Source organism: Eptesicus fuscus, chromosome 9 (genome assembly GCF_027574615.1).
Source record: "Eptesicus fuscus isolate TK198812 chromosome 9, DD_ASM_mEF_20220401, whole genome shotgun sequence".
In the NCBI taxonomy this organism is placed as follows: domain Eukaryota; kingdom Metazoa; phylum Chordata; class Mammalia; order Chiroptera; family Vespertilionidae; genus Eptesicus; species Eptesicus fuscus.
The window spans coordinates 9,697,077-9,719,801 of NC_072481.1; the positions used below are offsets into that span (position 1 = coordinate 9,697,077).

At 56.8% G+C, this 22,725-nt stretch overlaps 1 protein-coding gene across 1 annotated transcript in view; it reads left to right on the top strand.

Moving 5' to 3' along the window:
• The window catches only part of ARHGEF10L (Rho guanine nucleotide exchange factor 10 like), a 145,972-nt gene that overhangs the window by 28,014 nt on the left and 95,233 nt on the right, over nt 1-22,725 (top strand). Inside the window, exon 2 of the mRNA XM_054720815.1 lies at nt 22,158-22,237. Coding sequence (XP_054576790.1) covers nt 22,201-22,237 — 37 coding nt within the window. The 5' untranslated portion in view covers nt 22,158-22,200. The remainder of the gene's footprint in view (nt 1-22,157; nt 22,238-22,725) is intronic.

A 22,725-nucleotide genomic window follows, 5' to 3' on the forward strand; every position in this document is an offset into this window, starting at 1 on the left:
AGAAAGACTCCTGAGACTCAGAGAGGTTAAGCAACTTGCCTGAGGACACACAGCATAACAGGGCATCCAGGCTGGGACTGGTCCCTTGAATGAAACAACCAAAGTCTCAAGGGCGGAAGCAGGTGGAGAGTAGCCCCAGGGAGAGACTCAGTGGAGGCTCAGACGTCACGGTCCCACCATCCGGTCCCACCATCCGCAGGTCCTCTTGTGGTTTTAACTGTCGCCCTTCTGCATTCTCAGAGACTGGGCAGTGCCTCTGGGCGGGAGGAGCTGGGCTGCTGCTGGAAAGTGGGAGTTGGCCCTCCCCGGAGCCAGGGCCCCTTGGGCTGTTGAAGCATTTTGCTGGGCCTTTGGCTTCCTCCCCAGTAAGTGATTGGAAAACTTCCGGGGGCGGGGTTAGGATTTGATCCTGGACGTGGGTCATGTGAGGCCAGTGATGGCGTGGTCTTCGCTGCGGACGGCAGCTGTATTTTACACATGCCAGGCAGAGGCCTCGTTTTCGGGGGCCAGGAGAGATGGGGAGCAGTTCCCGGAGACCTGCTCCTTAAGAGCCCCTTCACTTTGGGCAGCTGACCTGCCTCTCTGCGGTCTTGGTTATCTCATCTGCGAAGTATGGATGAGATAAAATGTGATCCTGAAGGATTGAAAAGATAACCCGTGTTTACTGAGGGCTTAGAGTGTGCCAGGCACCATGGATTATTATCTTCTTTCCGTTCTTTGTGGCAATCTGTGAGCTACGGATGGTTAATATCTTCATTTAACAGACGTGGCAGCTGAGGAACAGAGAGGGTGATAATTTGCCCAAAGTCACACAGCTAGTAAAATGGTGGAACTGGAACCCTGGCCCACCTGAGGCTGGAGACTTGCCTTGAAACCCTTTGTTCAGCTGAGCCCTTCCTTGGCAAACTACCTGATAGGATCTTGTGGGGCTCCAGCAGTCAGCCCACCCTGCTTTGGGACAACGGGTTTAGTCCAACCCCTTAAGTTTTATCACGAGCCTTGTCGCTCCAATGGGTCTAAAGCCCTTTGCTGATCGTCTCACAGCCACGTGGGGCAGACTCAGGACGAGAATTCCAGCCCCCTGGCCCCCTGACCCCTGCTCTTTTCACCCCCCCCCCCCGCCCCCGCCCCCGCCCCCGGGGCCTCGGGCACTACATTGGGAAGCAGGCACCTGGGTTCCGTGAGGAAGGCAAAGGGACAGTGACAGGGAGAGCAGAGGCCGTGCTTAGTCCATCACTGGGCAGAGCTCAGCCCAGCCTGCAGCCTGGCCAAGCAGTATAGGCCTCAGCTGCTTACAGGAAAGGGGACTCGGGACCAGGGAGAGGTGGTGGCTGGTGGGGAGAGAAATAGAAGCTGAGGACAGACAGGGCCATGAAGTCAGAGACTCATTTAGAGCTGGAAGGGCCTTCTGGGATCCTCGAGGCCAAAGTCCTAACTTTATGCATGGGGACAGCTTTGTCTGGAGGCGGGCGGGGACTGGCCGCAGGTCACACAGCCAATGGCAGCAGAACCAGGCGCAGAAGACCTGGGAAGCCGGGTCCTCAGCTTCACCTCTTGGCCACTTTCGTGGGCATGACTTCCTGCCCAGGCCCTGCTGCTGCGTGCCCTCGCTCCCTCCCATCAGAACAAGAACAACAACGATAAAAATAAATGAAAGGGCCCGGCCGGCGTGGCTCAGTGGTTCAATGTCAACCTATGAGCCAGGAGGTCACGGTTCAATTCCCGGTTAGGAATGCCTGTGTTGTGGGCTCCATCCCCAGTGTGGGATGTGTAGGAGGCAGCCAATCAATGATTCTCTGTCATCATTGATGTTTTTTTTTCTCTCCCTCTCCCTTCCTCTCTGAAATCAATACAAAATATAAATTAAAAAACACACACAAGTATCTTTAAAAAAAATAGAAATAAATGAAAGGGATCTTCTCACTGAATACTAAGCGCGTCAGTCTCCAGCACAGACTCGTGTCCCGCCGTCCCCACTTCCTGGTCGATGGCTTTGGGGACATGACCCTTCTGAGTCTCTAGCTCTTTTCATCTGCATCATGATTTAAGCAGATTCTGAAATTGCAGGACTTGACAGTGCCTTGAACATGCCCGGTATTGTTAATCTCCACGATCAGAGCCACTCTGACTTCCTGGGGCAGCAAGCCTGGCCGAGATGTCCTGACTCACCTGGGAGCAGGTGCGGAGAATGGGAGGTAGGGGAGAGCCTCCCACGCAGGCCAGGGCAGCGTGGGACCGGGGCTGAGCCTGGGGCATGGCCACCTGGCTTCGAGCTTGGCTCTGGCACTCACTCTTTTATGACCTTGAGCAGGACACAGCCCTCCCTGGGCCTCGGTTTCCTCATCTGTGAGATGAGAAGCTGGGCTTCATGACTCGCTGGTTGCTCCAAGGCTCAGGCGCTGAGGACTGGGCACATTTGCTGCCTTGTGGCCTCTCACCTAGTTTGCTGGGTTTCTTGGAGTCATCCAAGCTGCCCCAACAGGAACTTTTCTCTCTCAGAAGGTGAGGTGTGCATGAAGGTGCCGGACACATCAGGTGGTCTTAGTACCCCGGGGAACCCATGAGCCAGTCACTCCCATCCCCCCGGGTGCCAGGATGGCCCGGACAGCCTGGTAAGGGTGCAGATTCTTGGGGCCTCCTCCGAAGAGACTCTAAGTTTATAGGTTGGGGTGGGACCTTAGAATCTAGATTTTAAAAAAAGACTTCCTCTGCCCAGCCGGCATGACTCAGTGGTTGAGCCTCGACCTATGAATCAGGAGGTTACGGTTTGATTCCCAGTCAGGGCTGCAGGCTCGGGTTGCAGGCTGGATCCTCAGGGGGGAGGGAGAGGGGTTGTGCGTGCAGGATGCAGCCGATCAATGATTCTTTCTCATCAATGATGTTTCTCTCCCTCTCTCCCTCTCTTTCCCTCTCTGAAATCAATAAAAAAAATATTTTTTAAACAAGGCTTCCTCTCACTCAGGTAGTTCTGAAGGAAATAGTTCAAGGACCACACTCCAAAGAATGCTGTTAGGCTCTTTTAACCTAAAAGAGTGAGGAGAGTGGTGACTTGCCCGAGTTGGTGACCGCTCCATACGGCCCTGTCCTGAGAGGCCTTCATCTGTGGCCACAGCCTTCAGTAGCTGGGACTCCTTTTCCCCACAGGCTAGTTTCCCGATCCTGGCCAATTACTGGAATTGCCAGAAAGCTTTTGAACAAAATACACATTCTTGAGTTTCACCCTGAGAGATTCTGAGCCAGCAGATCTCGACCGGGACCTAGAAATCTCCATGTTTAAAAAGCTCCCGAGGTCTTTTGTTCATTAGTCATTTATTCAACAAGTATTCATTGAGGCCTGCAGTGGCCCCAGCCCAGGGGAAGGCATTGAGGACATGATTGTCAGGCCAGACGCAGTCCTGGGTAGTATGTCACCCACGCTACAGCCTGAGAAGGAGACAGACAGTGATCACATAGGGATACTCGGCCAAGTTGGGGAAATGTATCTAGAAAAGCGTTGGGTCAGACTAAATACCTGGGGCAAAGCTGGGATTCCCTGGCAGCTGAGCTCCAGTAAATTCCAGACTGAAGTAGAGCCTGGAGCCCACTGGCCTCGGGTATTACTTATGGGATCCTATTATTGGTTCATTCATTTAGTCATTTATGTGTTCACCCATCCACCCACCCACCCACCCACCCCTCATCCTCCTATCCACCCATCTATCCACCCACCCACCTATCCATCCATCCATCCATCCATCCATCCATCCACCCACCCACATACCTACCCACCCATCTACCCATCCACCCATCTACCCATCTACCCATCTATTCACCTACCCACCTATCCATCCATCCATCCATCCATCCATCCATCCATCCATCCATCCATCTATCCACCCATCCACCCACCCACCCACCCACCCCCTCATCCTCCTATCCACATACCTATCCATCCATCCATCCATCCATCCACCCATCCACCCACCCACCCACCCACCCACATACCTACCCACCCATCCACCCATCCACCCATCCACCCATCTATCCACCCATCCACCTATCCATCCATCCATCCATCCATCCATCCATCCATCCATCTATCCACCCACCCACCCAGCCATCCATCATCTCTTGAATCTCTACCATGTCCTGAGGACTGTACCGGGTACTGGAGAGACAGAATGAAAGCCATTGTCCCTGTCCTCAAGGAGCTCAGAGAATAAAGTGGGGGAGTCAGAGAACAAAGCAAATGATCCCAGTCCAGAGTGTTAGGTGCTCTGAGGGGCGAGTGGCTAGCTGTGGGCATCGCAGAAGACTTCCCTGAGGTCATCTTGTGTTAAGGTTCAAAATGTAGGTGTGCGTGTCCCAAGCAGACGAGGTGGGACACGGTTTCCAGGCCAAGGAAGGCAGGTCATGTGACTGGGGCAGATGGGGGCCCCTTTTCTGTTCCCAGAGCTCAGGCTCTGTGTTTTATTTTCCACTAGAGGCCCAGTGCATGAAATTTGTGCACAGGTAGGGTCCCTAGGCCTGGCGGGTGATCAGGGCCAGCCAACCTGTGGGGCAACTGGTGGGCGATCAGGAGGGCCCCCTCTGGCACCTGCCTTGGCTGGCCTGGCACCACCTGCTTGCCGGCCAGCCCCGCCTCCCGATTGCCCCACCGCGGGCAGTTGCCTCCCTCTGCTGGAGGCGACAGGTGGGGCGATGGGGTGGGGGGAGGATGCCCTGCTGGCACCTGCCTTGGCTGGCCTGGGGCCTGCGGGCCTGGGGCAGCTCCTGCATTGAGCCATCTGTCCCCTGGTGGTCAGTGCACATCATAGCGACTGGTCATTCCACTGGTTGTTCCGCTGTTTGGTTGATATTAGGCTTTTATTAGAGAGGATGTTTGTCTCCCCATGAGGCCTGATCCATAGCATGTGCTCAGCAAACATTCATCATTGGTGAATGGGGAGTTGGGGATGATCCGTCAAAAAGAATGGCCTTGTGGGCCACACCGAGGAGCTTCTGGCTCTGTGGGCCCTGGACAGTTGCAGGCAGGACTCCCATTACCCAGACTCCCTCTGCTCAGCAGGGAGAACAGGGAGGGCGGACGAGGGGGCCTACCCAGCTCTCACCTTTCTCAGCCTCCTGGGCCTTCAGCTCTTTCCTTGTGCGGGTAAGAGCCATTGTGTTCACGAAACCTTCCCAGTGGTAGGTCTCTCCTGCCCTGTGTGTGCGTGTGAGTGTGCGTGTGAGTGTGTGTGAATGTGTGTGTGTGTGTTGGGGGAGGTGAGGAGGCAGAGTCATTTGGAGGGTGGGGTATATGCAGTGGTGACCTCTGGAGTCAGGCTGCCTGGTTTTGATTCTCACTCTGCCTCTTGTCCGCTGTGTGTCCTGGGGCAAGTGTCTCAACCTCCCTGTGTTTCAGTTCGGTTTCTCAGCTTGTTGGATAACAGCCTCTTCCTCATCCGGTTCTTGGACTGATAAAGACAGTCGTCACGTGAAAGCACGTAGAGCCCTGCCTGGTACCCGGTAAACATCCGATAAACAGTAGCAGAAAGTGGAGGGCTGGAGGCAGGCTGTTTATTCATTAGCCTGGGAGCCAGAGGCCTGGTTTGAATCCCCCTGTACCTCTGACTATGTAGAGACCTTGGCAGGCTGTCTCAGGCTCTAGGCTGAGGCTTCTCACCTGTGAAATGGGGACCGACGCCCCAGACAGTTGCTAGGAGGGGCACTGAGTCAGGTAGTTCCCAATTATTGTTGAAATCAGGGAACTCGGGTCTAAACAGCCCGAGTGAAATCTCCATTTGATGAGCGTGGCGTGGCAGCCACCTCCACCGCCCACAGACGCTGGGGCTCAGCTCTACGTCTGTGGGGCCTCAGCCCTCACCCTCCCATGTTCTCACTGGTTTCTGGGAACCTATGGAGATGGGTCATCAGATGAGTGGGGCTTGGGTCTTCAGAGCAAGTGCTGTGGGGTGGAGGGTGACAGTCTGCAGGGACATGCGGAAGGGACGGATCTCTCCCAGTCTGCCCTCGGGGACCAGGGTTTCTGATACTTGTCCCGGATTCAGCACCCCCTCCCACCTCATGTCCCTGCTTGGTTGGAAGTCTCAGGGCTGAGTGGCTCAGGCATGCCTGATGCCCCAGAAGATTTGGGTCACAAGCAGGTAAATATTAACTCTACAAACCTAGTTCTGGATGTAAACCTGTTTGGGCTGACTGTCTGGGGACTGCAGGCTCTGAGCCCCCTGCCCAGCTGATGCCCAGGGTAAGCGGGTGCCCTCCAGGGAAGAAAGGGTGCCTGCCTCAGGCCGGGTGATGGACGGCATTTAATCACCTTCGCTGTCCCGTGGTCAGGGGCTGCTGTCTGCGTTTTAGCGGAGGAGGAGTCTGAGGCACAGAGAGGGCAGGAGGCCTGCTCAGGTCTGCACAGCTAACGGGGCAGACCTGGGGGAGGGTCTCGCCCTTGGACTCCCAGCAGCCTCCTCGCTGCCGTGAGGGCCACACCAGGGTGCTCCGTGTGTCACAGGTGCTGAGGTTTGCTTTCTGGCTCCTCTGAGCCTTGGTTTCAAATTCCTCTTGCAAAGTGGGTGCAGGCTGGTTTGGGGTCCCTGGCAGGCAGGACCGGGCTCAGGACACCTGAGAGCAGTGAGGCCGGAGATGGGGAGCAGGCCCTGCTTGTGATGTGTGAGGCTCTCCCGGGGCCTGGGCTGGGGTTTGGGAGTAACCAGCGGGCCACCCAGGCAAGCCCGCGCTTGCAGACCACGCATGAGGCATCGTGGAGACACCGCGGGCCCAGTCACGGTTTCTGTCCTCTGGGAGCTGACACACGAGCAGGAATGGGAACACAGGTTTGGGCACTTCAGGGTCTGGGTTTGAATCCTGCGTCGCATTCGCTGTGGGCAGGCGCCTTTGTCTGGCTCAGCCTGGGCGGCTCCCTTGGGAAGAGGAGGTAAACCCGTACTTCACAGGGTCAGTGCGGGGTGAAGTGACACGGCACTCACAGAGCTCCCTGATATAGCAGGCGCTCAGTACGTTGACTTCCTTCCCAGGCCCACAGACGACAGTCTTCAGAGGCTGGACCAGAAGGTCTGCAAGGTGAGTGACAGCTGCTTCCCGGTGATGCTGGCAGCCCAGGGTAGAAGGGGTGACTCTGCTGGCAGCTGGAGATGGGACAGCGGGGAGCCAACTCCACATGGAGGGGCGGGTGTGTGTGTGTGTGTGTGTGTGTGTGTGTGTGTGAATGAGATGTGGGCTAAGTTTGGCTGGAGAGAGAGGGAGATGCTGGCTTTCGCTTGGTCTTGCCCTCCCCGCTGTTGCCATAGCAGGGGACATGAGCACTCTGGGGGCGGAAGTGACTTGCCCAATGCTGGTAGCATTGGTGGCAGAGCCAGGCTGACCCCCAGCCCGAGGTCAACCGGACCTTGCACCTCCAGCTGCCTGGGGTAGGGCCCTGGGGCGGTCAGGCTCCGGGCCGCTGTGGCCTGCATGGGGCCAGCGGTGAACCCAACATTCTGGGGCACGTGATACACAGGCTAGTCTTTCCTCCACCAACACACTTTCTGTTTTTCTTTCTTTACTTTTCCTTAAAAGGCCTCATGTGGAGCTCACCTCTCCTTTCTCAGCCCCCGGAGGGGCGGTGCCTTTTGCCCAGAAGCCTGTCCTGGGAGAGCCCTGTTAGCCAGCTGCTGGACTGCAGGCGCTCAAGCATGGGGAGGTCAGAGAGAGGCTGAGCACAAGCACTTGGAGTTGCACAGACCTGGTCCACAGCTGGGCAGGCCCACTCCAGCTGTGTGGCCTTGGGCAAGTCACTTTACTTCTCTGAGCCTCAGTTTTCTTACCCAAGTAAATCCAACCAGCATTTATTGAAGTCCTGTTAGATGCCAGGTTAGGTGCTAGACATTATTGTTGTTGTTAATCCTCACCTGAGGATACTTTTCCATTGATTTTTAGGGAGAGTGGAAGAGAGAGAGAAATATCGATGTGAGAGAAACACATTGATTGGTTGCCTCCCACACGAGCCCTGACCAGGGCCGGGGCTGGGGAGGAGCCTGCAACCTTGGTACAGGCCCTTGACCGGAATCGAACCTGCGACCCTTTGGTCCACAGGTCGACGCTCTATCCACTGAGCCAAACCGGCTAGGGCAGTGCTAGACATTTTGGGTAGACTCGGCCACTGTCCGCTGGGAGCCTCGAGACTGAGTGGGGACTCAAGTGGGGACCTGGATCTCCCCCTTGAAGTGCCGAGGAGCTTGTGAAATAACCCGTGGAACAGCACACGCGGCTCCTGGTTTTAACAGGAACTCAGAAATGGCGGTGAGCGTTCGTGTCGCTCCCAGCCGGTGAGAGCAGTCGCTGGGGTTTCTTGCGAGTTACTGTCGCTTTGATGTCACTTGTTAGCAGGAAAGAGCAGGGGCTGCTTCTGGAGGGTCCGTGGGGATGGTGTTGAATTTCCGTGGGCATCGTGATGTGAGTCAGGGCCCTGGTTGCGAGTGGAGGCTGCCACGTCCCCCTGGGTGCCCTGACCTTGGCAAAGAGGAAGTGCAACCCAAGTGATGGCCTAGGGCAGTTTGCCACTCTGTTGACTAATGAGTTTGCCGACCCCTGGCCTAGGGTTGTCCACCCGGGCACATGGGGGACACCCAAGGGGTGTTGGTTGAGCTCATGAGAGGGACCACGGCAGCCTGAAATGGGCCCTAGTGGGGGTGCAATTGACACAGTGAAGGAGGGATAGCGGATGGGTGTCCTGTGCAGGAGGCGGGCCTGGTCCCGAGAAGCTCCAGAATAGTGGTCGGCAAACTCATCAGTCAACAGAGCCAAATATCAACAGGACAACGATTGAAATTTCTGTTGAGAGCCAAATTTTTTAAACTTAAACTTCTTCTAATGCCTCTTCTTCAAAACAGACTCGCCCAGGCCGTGGTATTTTGTGGAAGAGCCACACTCAAGGGGCCAAAGAGCCGCATGTGGCTCTCGAGCTGCAGTTTGCCGACCATGGCTCCAGAAGATGCACCGAGGACAGGGGTAGACCCTTCCTATGACTCTTTTGCCAAAGGAGGAATTCATACGAGAGCATGACGTGGGACAGTGACTCAGGCTCGGGGTGAGGCGGGGCATGGATGACAATACTCACTGTGACAGGCTCAGTAAGTCGCTGGGGCAGGGAGCCTTTTCCCATTGTTGACTGATGTATCCCAAACACCCGGAACGGTATTTGGCTCATGGGAGCGCTTAATTAATCAATATGGGCTGAATAAATGAATGAGTGTGTTACTTAATTGGGTTTCAGGAGTGTCATTGCGCCCAGTCTGCAGATGAGTAAGCTGAGGCTTAGAGAGGTGAAATCACATGTTTGCTCAAGCTCTGACCCACCCATCTGCTAGGATTAAGGGAATTCTTGCTCTGGCTGACAGGTTGGGTTTCCGCCTCGCTAAGATCCCTCCTTTGGAGAGTGACTGGTTGTGGGAAGATACAGCAGCGGGGTCAGTGCTGTGACTCACAGGTGAGACTCTAGCCATTAGTTCCTGCTCAGGTCAGGGGCACCCTTTTAAGGGGCCAGGTGAGGAGGGGATTTGATGCTGCTAGCAGTAAAGGGGGCCCTTCCGGTTTTGGTCTGACGTCATGGTATCCTCAGACACAGCACGGGGAGGGCCCTGGCTCAGCCCATGGCTGGCACGCAGCCATGCCCGCTCAGGTCGGCTGTCCCTGCCCAGGTGCCTGCGCTAAGGTGGTGGCTGGAGGGCCCGGGTGAATCCTGGTTCACAGGGTCATGTTCCTGCCAGACCAGAATGCCCAATGAGACTTACATTTGGCTGCTGCTGGAGCCCAGGGCTGGGCCCCGACACAGGGGCTGCTTGGTGAGGTTCTGTTGGGGGCAGGGCACCCAGAACTCTGCCTGGGGCCCACGGGGCCCAGTGAGTACTTTGCTAGTCCTTTCCCCATTGTTCTCTTCCTGATGTGCCTCCCCACTGGGGCCCTGACCCTCCAGCTCGCCACGAGTGGGGTCCTTGTGGTCCTATCTGCTCACCCGAGCATTTCCCGGACACCACAGGAGCCCTGCTGACTGGTGGCTGGCTGGTGGCTGAAGATCGAAAACCCCAATCCTCTTGGGGTTTAGCCCTGCAGCCTCAGGGCCTGGGTTCAAATCCCAGCTCCCCCTCTATTGACACTGTGACCTTGAGCCACTTCCTTAACCTCTGTTGTTATTTGTTTCCTAATCTGTAAAATGGGGATGACAAGAGCTCCTCTCTCACAGGGTTGTTGCAAAGATTAAAATAATGATAAGGATACGGGGCCTAGAATAGCTTCAGGCACTTAAAGGCAATTAGTAAATTGAGGCTGACTTTGGCACTCACTCCCTGGTGGCCTTAGGCCTTTCTGTGTGCCCAGTGCCTGGGCTCTGGCTTCCAGCCACACTGTTTGTCCTGGGGAAGGAGCACCTGGGCCAGGTGTCTGGGGAGAGGGGAGCAGGGCAGCATGCGGCCCCGGACTCCCCCGCAAGTCCCCGTCTACCTTCTCCTTGTCTCTATCCTGCTCACGTGTTCTCACTGGAACTATTCATGCTGTGTCCATTGTTTCCGGGACAATTAAAAAAATATTTTTATTGATTTCAGAGAGAAAGGGAGAGAGAGATAGAAACATCAACGATGAGAGAGAATCCTTGATTGGCTGCCTCCAGCATGCCCCCTACTGTGGATGGAGCCTGTAACCTGGCCCTGTGCCCTGACCAGGAATTGAACCATGACCTCCTGGTTCATAGGTTGATGCTCAACCATGGAGCCACACAGGCTGGGCTGTTTCCAGAACTATTACCTGATGGATAGCCCTGCCCCCATCCAGGTTCAGGGCCCCTCCCAGGAGCGCTTGCAGCCCCCACAGCTCCCCCACAGAAGCACTGCCTGCTGTTTATTGTTGCTCCCTGCTCCCTGCTCAGTTCTCCTTTCCCTGCTGAACTATGAGGTCAGAGGGGTAGGGACCGATGAGTGAGCGTGGAGGATTGAGCCATAAGCTAGGCTCAACTTGGGGACAGAGAGGGACCTGGCCTCAGAGAGCTCACAGAATTAAAAACCGGCCTCTTGGTGCTGGGTGCTGGGGACAGGCGAGGCTTAACACGTGGTCCCTGCGTTGAAAGGCCTCAGTTTGCCCTCTTCCCCACCCCCTCTCTTCCTCCTTCCCTCCCTTCTCCCCACCGTCAGGATTCCATATGCTGGGCCGGGTGGTGGAGAGGCACAGAGGAGTGGGTCGGCGGTCCACAAACGTCAGTGACCGTGGTGTAATGCAGTCTTTTTAGAGACCCGTAGCCTGCTATGTCTCTGCTGTGGAAACCAGTGGTCATGACCATGACTTTGGTCTTTGTGTCCCTGTGACTAATAACGGTAACACTACCCTCGTTAACGAGCCAGTATCTGCACTGGATCTCAGAGGACTTGGCCAGCTGCCCTCGGAGTAAGGGTTCTGCACCTGGCACTGTGGACACTCAGCCGGGTCATTCTCTGTGGTGGGGCCGTCCTGTGCACCGTAGGGTGTTGGGCAGCATCCTTGGCCTCTACGCCCTGGGTGCCACTAGCATCCCCTGCCTTTCCAGTCGTGACAGCCAACATGTCTCCCGACATTGCCAAATGTGTCCGGGGTGCGGGGGACCAGATCGGCCCCGATGGAGAGCCAGGGCCGTGGATGGATCAGCAAGACTCTGCCCAAGTCAAGATGGGATGGAAATTTTGAAGTCGAATCCTGCCTCCTGCCAAAAAAAGCAAAAGAGGGAGACAGAGCCCTCACCATAGTCCCTGGGCGCGCACATGACCTTGTTTGGCGTGAAATGCAAACGTCCATCGGGAGGTGGGAGGGCCCTTGGAGGCTGGGCAGTGTGTGCCTTGGCCCAGGCCCCGCAGAGGCAGGGCTCCTGGCAGAACTCACTGGATGGTCACCAGGTCTTTGTGGCCCTCGCCTTGTGTGGTTACGGTGCAGATGACCGCGCCGAGTCCAGAGGACCAGCACCGGTCCTGGGAGAGTTGAGTCAGTGTTCGGCTGTCCGTCTCAATGTCAGAGGAGCCCTGGCCTTCTCCCTCCCCTCGTAGTGGGTATCTGGTTTGTAGCGAAGTTGAGTTTGTGTAATTGTTTAGCATCTGCCTCCCTGTGGGACTGTGGAACCCAGGAGGGCGGAAACCGAGGCTGTCTTGCTTATGAGCAAACCCCTAGACCTTGCGAGCCGAAGCGCTCAGTAAATGTGTGTGGACTGGTCGAGGGGTGGGGCTGGGTGGCAGGAGGATCCAGAGAGATGAAGACTGGCTTTCCTGCCTCCCCTTGAATGCCGGTGAGCTTAAAGGTCCCCAGAATGAGGGCGTGGGGCCTGGAGACCTCAGTGTTAACACAGATGGTCCGTGTCTGGGGGAAGTGAACTCTGGTACTTGCGTCCTGGTTTGCACCCTAATGTGGAAGGAGATGGTGCCCCATCTTCTGACCAAGCCTGGGCACAGGACAGACCTTGCATGAGCCTGGCACAGGCTGAGTCTTGGCAGGGAGCGCAGGTGTCCAGCACTGAGCCCTGGGCACCTGGTAGGTGTGCTGGTGGCCGCAAACAGGGAAGAGAACTGAGTCCTGCCCGCCTAGGCCTGCACTGTCTCTGCAGGTCCCTCAGATGCTCCTGATGTTGAGTGACAGCCCTGGGCATACGTGCGCCCGCGTGTGTGTGTGTGTGTGTGTGTGTGTCTGTGTGTGTGTGTGAGAGAGAGAGAGAGAGTGTGTGTGTGTGTGTGTGCGTGTGTGTGTGCGTGTGTGTGTGTGAGAGAGAGAGAGAGAGTGTGTGTGTGCGTGCGTGCGTGTGGTCGGACACTGTAACCTTGCTGCCTGGAGGGGATTTGTCCCTGAATTTAGCTAAACATATTGGGACTCCACAAGGAAATAGACGCATGTGGTTTTTGCAACTCTCCTGGGCTGGCTGTCCAGCCAGCGTGCTTTCCATAAAGGGGTACGTCTGCAGCCAGCTCCGAGGCCCCCCTCTGCTTGACTAAATGGATTCAGGGTCTCGGCGGTCTCCCTGGCCCCATGCACCGCGCTTTGGTCGTCGCTGTGTTTCGCACCAGTTAAAGGAACTCACCTTTTCTTTCTGGGTCCTCCCCTCCCCTGGAATCTTGACTTTCAAAGAGGTGGGAGGCGGGTGGAGGCTGTGGGGAGCTTACACAGCTGAGTGTTAGCCTCCGGCCAGGTCAAGCTGGTGGCTGCCCCAGAGCACAGCGGTGGGTCCCCTGCCCTTGGAGGGACTGCGACGTGGCCAGATGCTGCACGAGAGGCCGTGTTCTCCAGGCTTGCTCCCCTTGGAGGGCGGGGATGGGGAGGGCTCTAGGATCACTCGGCGCCACCTGGGACAGCGCCTCCTTGTGGGCCAGGGCAGCTGTTCAGTTAGAAGGAGGTGGCCGCTCATTCACTCGCTCATTCAGCAAACACTTACCGAGCACCTGCTGTGTTCTAGGCTCTCAGGGAGGCACTTTTTGGGAATCATCTCATCTAACCCGCATAACAACCCTATGAGGTGGGGATTCTTACAGCTCTTGTACCGAGGGGGAGCCAGGGACCAGAACAGCAAAGTAACATCTTCGTGTCACAGGAAGTGGGGAGCCGGGACCCAACCTGGTTTGATCACAGGGCTCACTTTCCTAAAAACCATCCCCAGGGCGTGATGGCGGCAAAAAGGGTACCCAGGTCCCCCCTCCCCCCACACCCCCCGGCAGGCCTGGAGGTTGCTGCAGAGCAGGAGCCACCCTGAGTGTAGTGGGCCCCCCATTTTCCACTGAACAGTGGCCGCATCTCTGCGGTGGGATGTAGGCAGGGGTGGGCTCCCAGCTCACGGCACCCAGCATGGGTTCAGTGCCGAGGACACAAGGAAGATGAGGGAGTTCAGGAATTCTTTTCTAGCGCCAGCGAGTGGGCAGCATCTGAGCTATCGGTTCCTCATGTGTCCCGTTCCAGGGTTGGTGAGCACCAGTGAGGTTCTTGTTGAAGTTGATTATGAAAGAGGACCTGTGTTTGGGACTGGTTCCCCGTGGGGGTCCTGGTCCTGGGTGTGACTCCACCCCAGGACAGCCGGATTCAGGACACATCCCTTTCATGGTTGCAACCACTCCTCCTCTCTCTGCCCCCAGCACCTGCAGCCCAGGCTCCAACGCCTGTCCCACAGCCCCAGGCAGCGTCTTCTCAGAGGTGTGATGTTAATAGCCAGGGGGGAGTGGCCTGGATTCATTGCGGAGGGAGAGGCTCCCCTACAGGGGAAAGAGGGGGACAGACATCCATCTCATCAGGGATCTGCCTGTGATGAACTTGACTTTGGATCATCTCTCTCCCTCTCTGAGCCTCAGTTTCCTCTTCTGTCATGGGGTTGACCCTGCCCTCTTGTGGGATGGTCCACCTGCTTGGGGGCTGGTGGGAAGACACCCATTTCTGTGCCTCCCTCCAGGTGTGGAGGACAGAGCAGCTGATTCACACAACAGATTCCTTGGGGAAGGGTTTGAATATGAGAGCTAGCTGCTTGGAGAGTTCAGCCAGAGCTGTGCTGGGCCTTGTGGCCGAGGCCTCTGGTCCCCTGGGGCTCCGAGCTGAGCTTGCCTTTCCTGAGACCTCAGATGCTGCCTGGCCAGCTTGCAGGGCTGTGGTCGGCAAGCCGTGGTCGGGTGGGCCGAGTTATCTTTAGCTCTGAGTTTGCAAAGGCTGCTGCGTCCTGCCCAGAGCTGTCTTGTGGGACAAAGTGGTCCCCTCCTTGAGAGAGGCAGAGGGTGGTTCTGAAGAAAGTGACCCCGGCCAGACTGCACCCAGCGGGCTACCTGTGAAAGGAGGCCAACGCCTCTCCGTGGCCCACCAGCCGGGGCCCCGGCGCCCAGCCTGGACCCTGTGCTTCCTCCCGGGGCAGCTGGGTGTATGGCAGGTCCCTCACCTGTCTGCGGCAGTGGGTGGCAGCCGTTGGAGCTCTGGGGTCCTGCTCCCTCTCCCGGCCGCATGCTTCTGACTCAGCAGAGCAAGAATGAGGTCTTTTTGGGAGCCAGTTCCTTATGGTCCAAGTCCTTCCCCGCGCCCTGCCCCTCCCTCCCCTCTTCTTCTGATCACGCCCTGCCTTTGGCTCAGACCTCTTCCCATACTGGTTTTGGGGCACCGCCTCTTGCACAGCTTGGCAGTGAGTCTGTTTACTAAGCTCTCCTGGGAGGAGCCGTGCTGGCCACAGGCTGATTTCAGACAGGAGGAGGCCCAGGCCCAGACTGGGGTGCCCAACGGGCCTGGCTGCCTTATCCCCTCCCCTGAGGGAGGTGGCAGGACTGACCCAGACCAAGGGATTCCTTCATCCACTTAGCAGGTGTGTGCTGAGGCCTGCTGTTTGCCAGGCACTGATCTAGGGCTGTGGATAGAGCAACGAACAGAAATAATGATGCATGCCCTGGCCTCTGTTGAGTCCATATGCTCGTACGAGGAGGCTGTTATAAACAACTAAAATGCACAGGTGCCCAGAGGTATTAAATACTATGAAGACAGGGGAGCCGGATCAGGGGAAGGGGTGTGATGGGGAGGTGTGTGTGCTGTTTTATTTTTAAAATATATTTTTATTGATTTTTTACAGAGAGGAAGGGAGAGGGATATAGAGTTAGAAACATCGATGAGAGAGAAACATCGATCAGCTGCCTCCTGCACACCCCCTACTGGGGATGTGTCCTCAACCGGAATCGAACCTGGGACCCTTCAGTCCATAGGTCGACGCTCTATCCACTGAGCCAAACCAGTTAGGGCTGTGTGTGCTGTTTTAAAGAGGGTGCTGAGGAAGCCTCTGATAGGGTGACCTTTGATCGGAGCCCCGAGGAGATGAGGGAGCATCCATGTGTAGGACCAGGCAGAGGGAGCAGCACGTGCAAAGGCCCTGAGGCTGGAGCCTGTGTGGGGTGTTGGAGGAACTTCGAGGTGGTTCTTGAGACTGGGGTAGAATAAGCTATGGGGGGAGAGGTCGGATCTGAAGTCAGGAAGATAGTGGGGGGTGGGGGTGCACCATGTAGGGCCGTGTAGGCCAAGGTGAGGACTCTGGCTTCCACCCTGAATGAGGTGGGAAAGCATTTGAGGGTTTGAGCAGAGGAGTAACTTGGCTGCTGTGTTGAAAACGAAGTGGGAGCCAGAGACCAATCAAGGGGTAATTTTAATGGTCCCCATAGGAGAGGATGCCAGTTTGGACCAGGTGGAAGTGGGGGAGGAGGGAAGGGATGGTGAGAAGTGGTCAGATTCGGGACATGTTTGGAAGGGAGAGCCAGCAGGTACGCTGAGGGTAGGATGGAGGTGTGAGAGGAAGAGGGAGGCCAGGGTGAGTCTGAGGCTCTTCGTCTGAGTGCCTGGCACGCTGGAGCTGCCATCAGGTGAGCTGGGAGGACGAAGGAACTGGGGTGATGGTCAGGAGTTTGGATGGATGGTAAGTTCAAGATGCCCAGTGGACCATGGCAGACATGCTGTGCAGGCTTGTTTCCAGGCAGAGGTCTGGAGTCCGAGGGAAACTCAGTTGAGTCATCATCGTGGAGACGGTCTTAAAAACCATGGGGGGCGGGGGAGGCCGTCCAGGGAGGCACAGGCGGAGAGGGGGCGGGCCTGGGAGCTGCCAGCGTTTGGACGTCCTGAGGATGCGGTGGAGGAACGGGAGCAGAGCTGGGCTGGGCAGGAAGGAGAGTGGAGGGAGCATATGGAGAAGGGCGCAGCCAAGTGGTGGGGAGGCTGAGGGGGGCTGGGCCATGTCCACTGCATTGGGCATCGTGGGGGCTGTTGGTGGCTCCGGTGCGGCGGCTGGCAGAGCGGTGGGGAGAGCACCCAACCCGCAAGGTGCCCTTGCTGGGAACCCAGCTCCCTTGAGCCTCTCTGCCTTTGGGCCATTTCTGCAGCCCCGAGTGTCCATCCTGCCCCAGCACCTGCTCCGTCGAATTGCGTGGAGTCAGACGCACCTTTGAGTCCTGGTCCCGCCTCACTGAGCCGCAGCTTCCCGGCTGGGAAAGGAGGGAGTGAAACCCACCTCTCGGGTTTGGTCTCCGCGTGGAAATGCTCTACTGCTAGGATGAGTGTCCTAGGGCCACGTGGCACTGGATTGCCTGAGAGGTGGCTTCTGATGTGGAAACTGAGGCTCAGAAAGGTGAAGGGGTAGCGCAAAGTCCATGCTGTCCCCTCTGGCCTCCAAGTGTGTGTGCGGTGGGGCCCTATCACCTGGGACCCTCTGGGCATGAGGTCAGGATAGTTCAGCCTTATTAGGAGACTTTTCACCTGGCCCTTCAGCCTGGCGCCTCCTGTCTGGGCTGGTTAGCTGGGGACAAAGGGGTTAATGTGCCTGGGACTGTGAGGAGGAGGAAGGGCTGGGACCAGTCTGGTGGCAGCCCCCTTGGTCCCCCACCGCAGGGTCTTGAAGCTTCTGGCTGGTTCTGGCTTCCCAGGCAACAGCCCTTAGAGATGCCCTCTGCAGGGGTGTGGGGTGGGGTGTGGGTGGGCTCTTCTGCCCAGAGGCCTCCTCCTGGGGCTGCCCCCTCCTGTCTTGCCCGGGGATCACTGACCAGGGGCTCGCCTAGCCAAGAAAGTCAATGGAGGAAGGAGGGTGGGGTTGGGGCTTCTCCTCTGGCGGGAACAGAGCCTCCATTGTCTGAGGCTTCAGCCATTGACCAAGCCTCACCCCTGCCCACAGCCCGCAGGGTGCTCCTCCCAGAGCCTCCCTCCCCCTTCCCACCGCAGGAAGCCCGTTGAGTGGCCTGGCGCCTAGAGGGCGAGGGCGGGAGCTGGCCCTCTTGTCCCTCTGGCATTCGGAGGCCCCTGCCATGGGGAGGGCCTGGAAGATGCTCACCCCTTTACCCATGTACCCCCCGCCAGCGCTTTTGTCCAAGGGGCCGGCCTGCCCGGCAGTCCCCGCTCACAGCCCAGTGACACCCCTCTCAGGGGCTGCATGGCCTTGAGAACACCCTTCAGCTTCTCAGCTTCCTTTTCCTCATCTGCTGTGGGAATGAAGTTAGACAGAAACAGAAATGTTCAGCATGAGGCCTGGTGCATGGCCGTGCTCAGATGGCAGCCACTATCGTTTCACAGACGATCATTTTGTGATCTCGGGGGTGATGATGGTAAGGAAGGGCAGGGTACGTATTCTGGTCCGCGGTTGGCCTGGACTCAGTTGAGCCGTCTGCAGAATGGGACAACGCTGAGTGTCCTCAAGGACGGCAGGGACTCTGGCAAGGGAACTAACATTTATTAAGAAGCTACCAGCTTTATTAGACGTCATTTCATTTACAATTGCCTCTGACCAATGGGGACAGGACACACAGAGGGTTTTTCTCAGTGGATAGAGCATTGGCCTGTGGACTGAAGAGTCCTGGGTTCAATTCTGATTAAGGGCACATGCACAGGTTGCAAGTTCAGTCCCCAGTAGGGGGTGTATAGAAGGCAGCCAATCAGTGATTCTCTCTCATCACTGATTGTGAAAAGCCAGCACGGCTTTTGGGTTCAAAGGTTTGGAGAAAGAGCTGACGCGCAAATTGACACACAAGACAAGAAAAATTAATTTTGAAATGATGGGGGGAAGCCAGGGAAAAGCTTAACTGTAGTAGTTAAGTTCCACTGAGTCTCTTTCCCAGCTGTTTTTATTTACTAGAATACACAATTGCCTTTTAGGAACGCAAACGGACATATCAATGGTAATGTTCAGTAAACAATTAGACTATCAGGTTAGGGGGGTGTTTGCTTTAGGCCAGTGGTCGGCAAACCGTGGCTCGTGAGTCACATGCGGCTCTTTGGCCCCTTGAGTGTGGCTCTTCCACAAAATACCACGGCCTGGGTGAGTCTATTTTGAAGAAGTGGCGTTAGAAGAAGTTTAAGTTTAAAAATTTTGGCTCTCAAAAGAAATTTCAATCATTGTACTGTTGATATTTGGCTCTGTTGACTGATGAGTTTGCTGACCACTGCTTTAGGCCATTGAGTCAGCAGTAGGTAATAAAATGCAAATTCACCCTGTGAATATCTAAGGAGCCCAGCTCAGCCCTCTGGTGGACTTCTCGCATTTATATTAATTACTGTTGACCTTGGTTTCCAGCAATCGATGTTTCTATCTCTCCCTCTTCCTTCCTCTCTGAAATCCATAAAACAAAAACAAGAACTTCCTGAGGTCTCGCCCTGGAGAGCTGCAGATTGTCTGAAGTTGGGTCCTCGGCCCCAGCCTGAGCCCTTCACGCCTCTCTTCATGGGCGCTGAGTTCTGGTCATGCTCCTCTTGCCCTAGCTCCTCTGGTGTTTTCTTGGATCAGCCGCCTCATCTCTCCAGAGCCCCAGGAGCCACCAGCCCCCGACTTGGTGGCCGATGGCCACTTGTGCTGAGCCTGCGAGGGCAGGGAATGGGTGTCCTGCCCCCCTGTAGACACTTGTTGTGGGTCCCTCTTCCCACTGTCCAGCTGGCACCCTGCCTCTTCCTCTTGTCTTCCTGGACGGAGCAGAGGACACTGTGGGGTGGGGGGAGGGCGGTGGCTGAAGTTCTCACCTGGACCTGTGCTCCTCTTTCCATTGGGCAGGAAGTCCCACACCTGCAGCTGCCCAGGCCCAGAGACGCCCCAGCCTCACGGCCTCCACAGAGTAGGTCCCAAGCAGGGCGAGGTTTCCAGGCTCTTTGGTTCGTGGCCTCTGGCCTCAGTTCAGTGCAGCTCAGCAGCTGTTGTCTTGCACGTGGGCCAGGGCTCCAGACACTGAGATGAAAAAAGAGGTCACAGTCTAGTGAGGGAGGCAGTTATAATAGGGGCTGTATGTGACCCAGGATCACCTGAGCTCTTTGATAATAGCCCCTCCCTGGCAGCATCCGTGAGCTACTGAATCTTAGGCCTGGGTCACATCTAGTTTTTTAAAAGCTCCATCACCAGGCTTGAGAGCCACTGCCTGAGATGGATCTAGGGAGGACTCACAGAGGAAGAACTGGGTCTGGGTTTTGAAGGTTGAGTAGGAGTTTGCTTGCTGATTGTGAAAGAGAATTCTACCTGGAGGGAGCAAATAGCCTGAGCAAAAGGCCCAGAGATGGGTGACAAGTTGGCATGGTCGCAGGCCTGACAGCTCTTCATGAGGGCTGGAGCAGAGTTCCCTGTAAGGCGGGGGTCGGGGGTTGGAGCTGTTGAGGCCAGTTGGGGGAGAGTAGGTGGGAGCTGTTGAGGCCAGTGGGGGCGGTCAATGGGAGGGGTGTGTGTCATCTAGGGCCTTGCTTAGGGCCTTAACTTTATTCTGAAAGCGATGAAGAGGCAGAGGGTGGTCCCGGTAGTGAGGGTAGAGAGCGTGATCGGCTGAGACACACCCTGCAGCCCGAGCTGGGGCTTCCGCCGCGGCTCCCAGCATCTCACCCTGTCTGAATGTGGTCCTTCTGCGTCGTGTAGCAGGAAAGGGCACCTTTTGGGGGGTCTGCCTGCCCGGCCAGTATGGCAGTCATCTTTAAAGAGATGAACCCCCAAGAGAAGAACTCTCCCCCATCACCCAAGCATGACATTGTTACCATCATAATGATAACAGTGGCCAGTGTGCACGGAGAGCTGACTCTGTGTGGAATACCTTGCACACCCACACAGCCCTCATCCCATCCCCGTGGGAACTCTGCATGGCAGGGACCAGTGAGAAAGGTGTTCACTGCCGGCAAGTAAAGACTGGGGTTGGAACTCAGCTCTGCAATAAATCTCATCTTTGTAACCACGGTGGCCTTGTCTCTGCCACCCATGGCCTGGCTCCTTGCCTGTAGCAGCCCCTGGGATGGTCTGAGCAGGTGCGGTCTCCACTTTAAAGAGACAAAGCTCCGGGCCATGAGGGGCCTCAGAGAGGTCAAGGTCATTGAGGGGAAGAGGCAGAGCCCAGCCTGCAGGTGGATCTGGCTGCCCTGGGCCGCTGTCCCAGATCCCCACAGCTTGAAGCCCTGAGGTCTCGGGGTCCCTCTGTGAGCCCACCTAGGGTCTCTTACCCTCTTGGGGTATGGAGTCCAGGCACAGAGTCCTATTTGCTGTCGCCCATTTTGGTGGTGACAGCTTTAAGGACAGGCATCTTGGCTTTGACAGAGTCTGCCCGGGGCTTTGTGATGGACCTCCAGTATGCTGCTGGGAGTCCCGGGGGGCAGGTGGTCCCATTTACAGATGAGGACAACTGAGGCTCGGCTCGCCTGCCAGCGGAGCTGGGACTCCAGCCTGGGCCCCCGACTCCCAAGGCAGAGCTGCGGTCATCACCGCCCGTGCCTGAGTGCTTCTGACAGCACAGAGCGGTGGGTCCCAAGGACCTTCCCAGAGCTTTACACGTTTTTACTTCTAACTTCCTCAGTCACCCTTTGAGGTGGCTACTCTGTAATCTCCACTCTGCAGGTGAGTAAACTAAAGCCCAGAGATGGGGGTTAAGTAACGCATCCAAGGTGTCGGCTACGGAGTGGTGGGACCCGCCCAGGTGGTAGCAGGAGAACTCTTTCCCTCACTGCAAGGCAGGGACATCTGGCAGGTTTGCTCCAGGGCCCAGGGAGCCACCAGAGGCACTGGCTTCTGGGTAGCGGGAGTCCCCACTGTGAGGCCAGCAGACACTCTGCCTCCCGCTCCGAGCATGTGGGATTCTGGCCCAGTCTTGCACCATCAGCCTCACTGCACCCCTTTCCTTTCTTTATACCCACGTGCCATGGCCGGCCAACCCCATTGGGCAGGACAGGGAGGGACAGAGAGTGAATGGCCTTCAGCGGGGCTCTAGGCAGGGGCTGGTGAGAGCGGCTGGGCTCGGGAGCCTGTGGTTATTGGACAGCCAGGAGGGGGAAGTGTCCGGCCACCTCCCTGAGAGTTCAGGTGTGACAAACCCCTGGAACATGGGGGCTGAGCAGGAGTCTGGCCTCTGGGGCTGGAGCTTCACCCGTAAGTCGGAAGGCACAGGAGGGTATTGTAGCTGGACCCACCAGGCTCCTGAGGGTCCTGGGCATTGGTCAAAGCGAAGGCCAGTGGCGGCAGGGGCTTTCTGGGAAGACAGGGTAGTTATGGTCCAGCAGCTGCTGTTTTTTCCGGGTTAATGATTTATGATGGGTGGGGGCTGGGCCCTCCTGGGCTGTCCTGGGCTCCCGGGCTGCTGGGGAAGGAGTGTGAGAGCTGGCGACTGGAGCGCACAGGTCCTGAGCCAGTGACCCCTCTCTGTGGCTGAAGCTTTGGCCTTGAACGTCATCTAATTAGACTTCTGGCCTTCTTTTCACAGGCGAGCGGCTGGGACGGTGCTGGTCTGAGCTGGACTTTGTCTGATGGCTTCCTCCAGTCCTCCTCCACAGGCTGCCACAGGTACCGTACCCTGGGCTCCCTCTGAGCCGGGCTGGGGGGCTAGCAGAGGGCCACCAGCTTGGGAGCAGGCTGACCCCGGGGTGGGGTGTGAATCTGGCTTCGCTGGCAGTTAGCTGTGTGCGCTCGGGCAGGTGACTTCCCCTCTCTGCCACGGTTTCCTTGTCTGCAACAGGGAGAGAATAATTCCCTCCTCAGAGTGGGCTCCCGACAAGGGTTGATTCTTTCCCTGTGTCCCTAAGGTCCCCTGGAGAGATGGGCAGAGCCTGTCTGGGATTGAAGTGTGCCAGCGGGTGAAGCTTATGAATTGAGGGTGGGGACCGAGGGTGGAGGGGAGGGGCTGGGCCGTCTCTTTCCATCTGTGAAGGTGCCAAGGTCGGGCCATCCAGTGGTAGGGCTTTCAGACTTGCTCCAAAAACAAAAGCAGAAAAACCCACCTCCCAACAAAAGATGCAATTATTTGTTGTTCATCTGAAATTCAATTCGACATC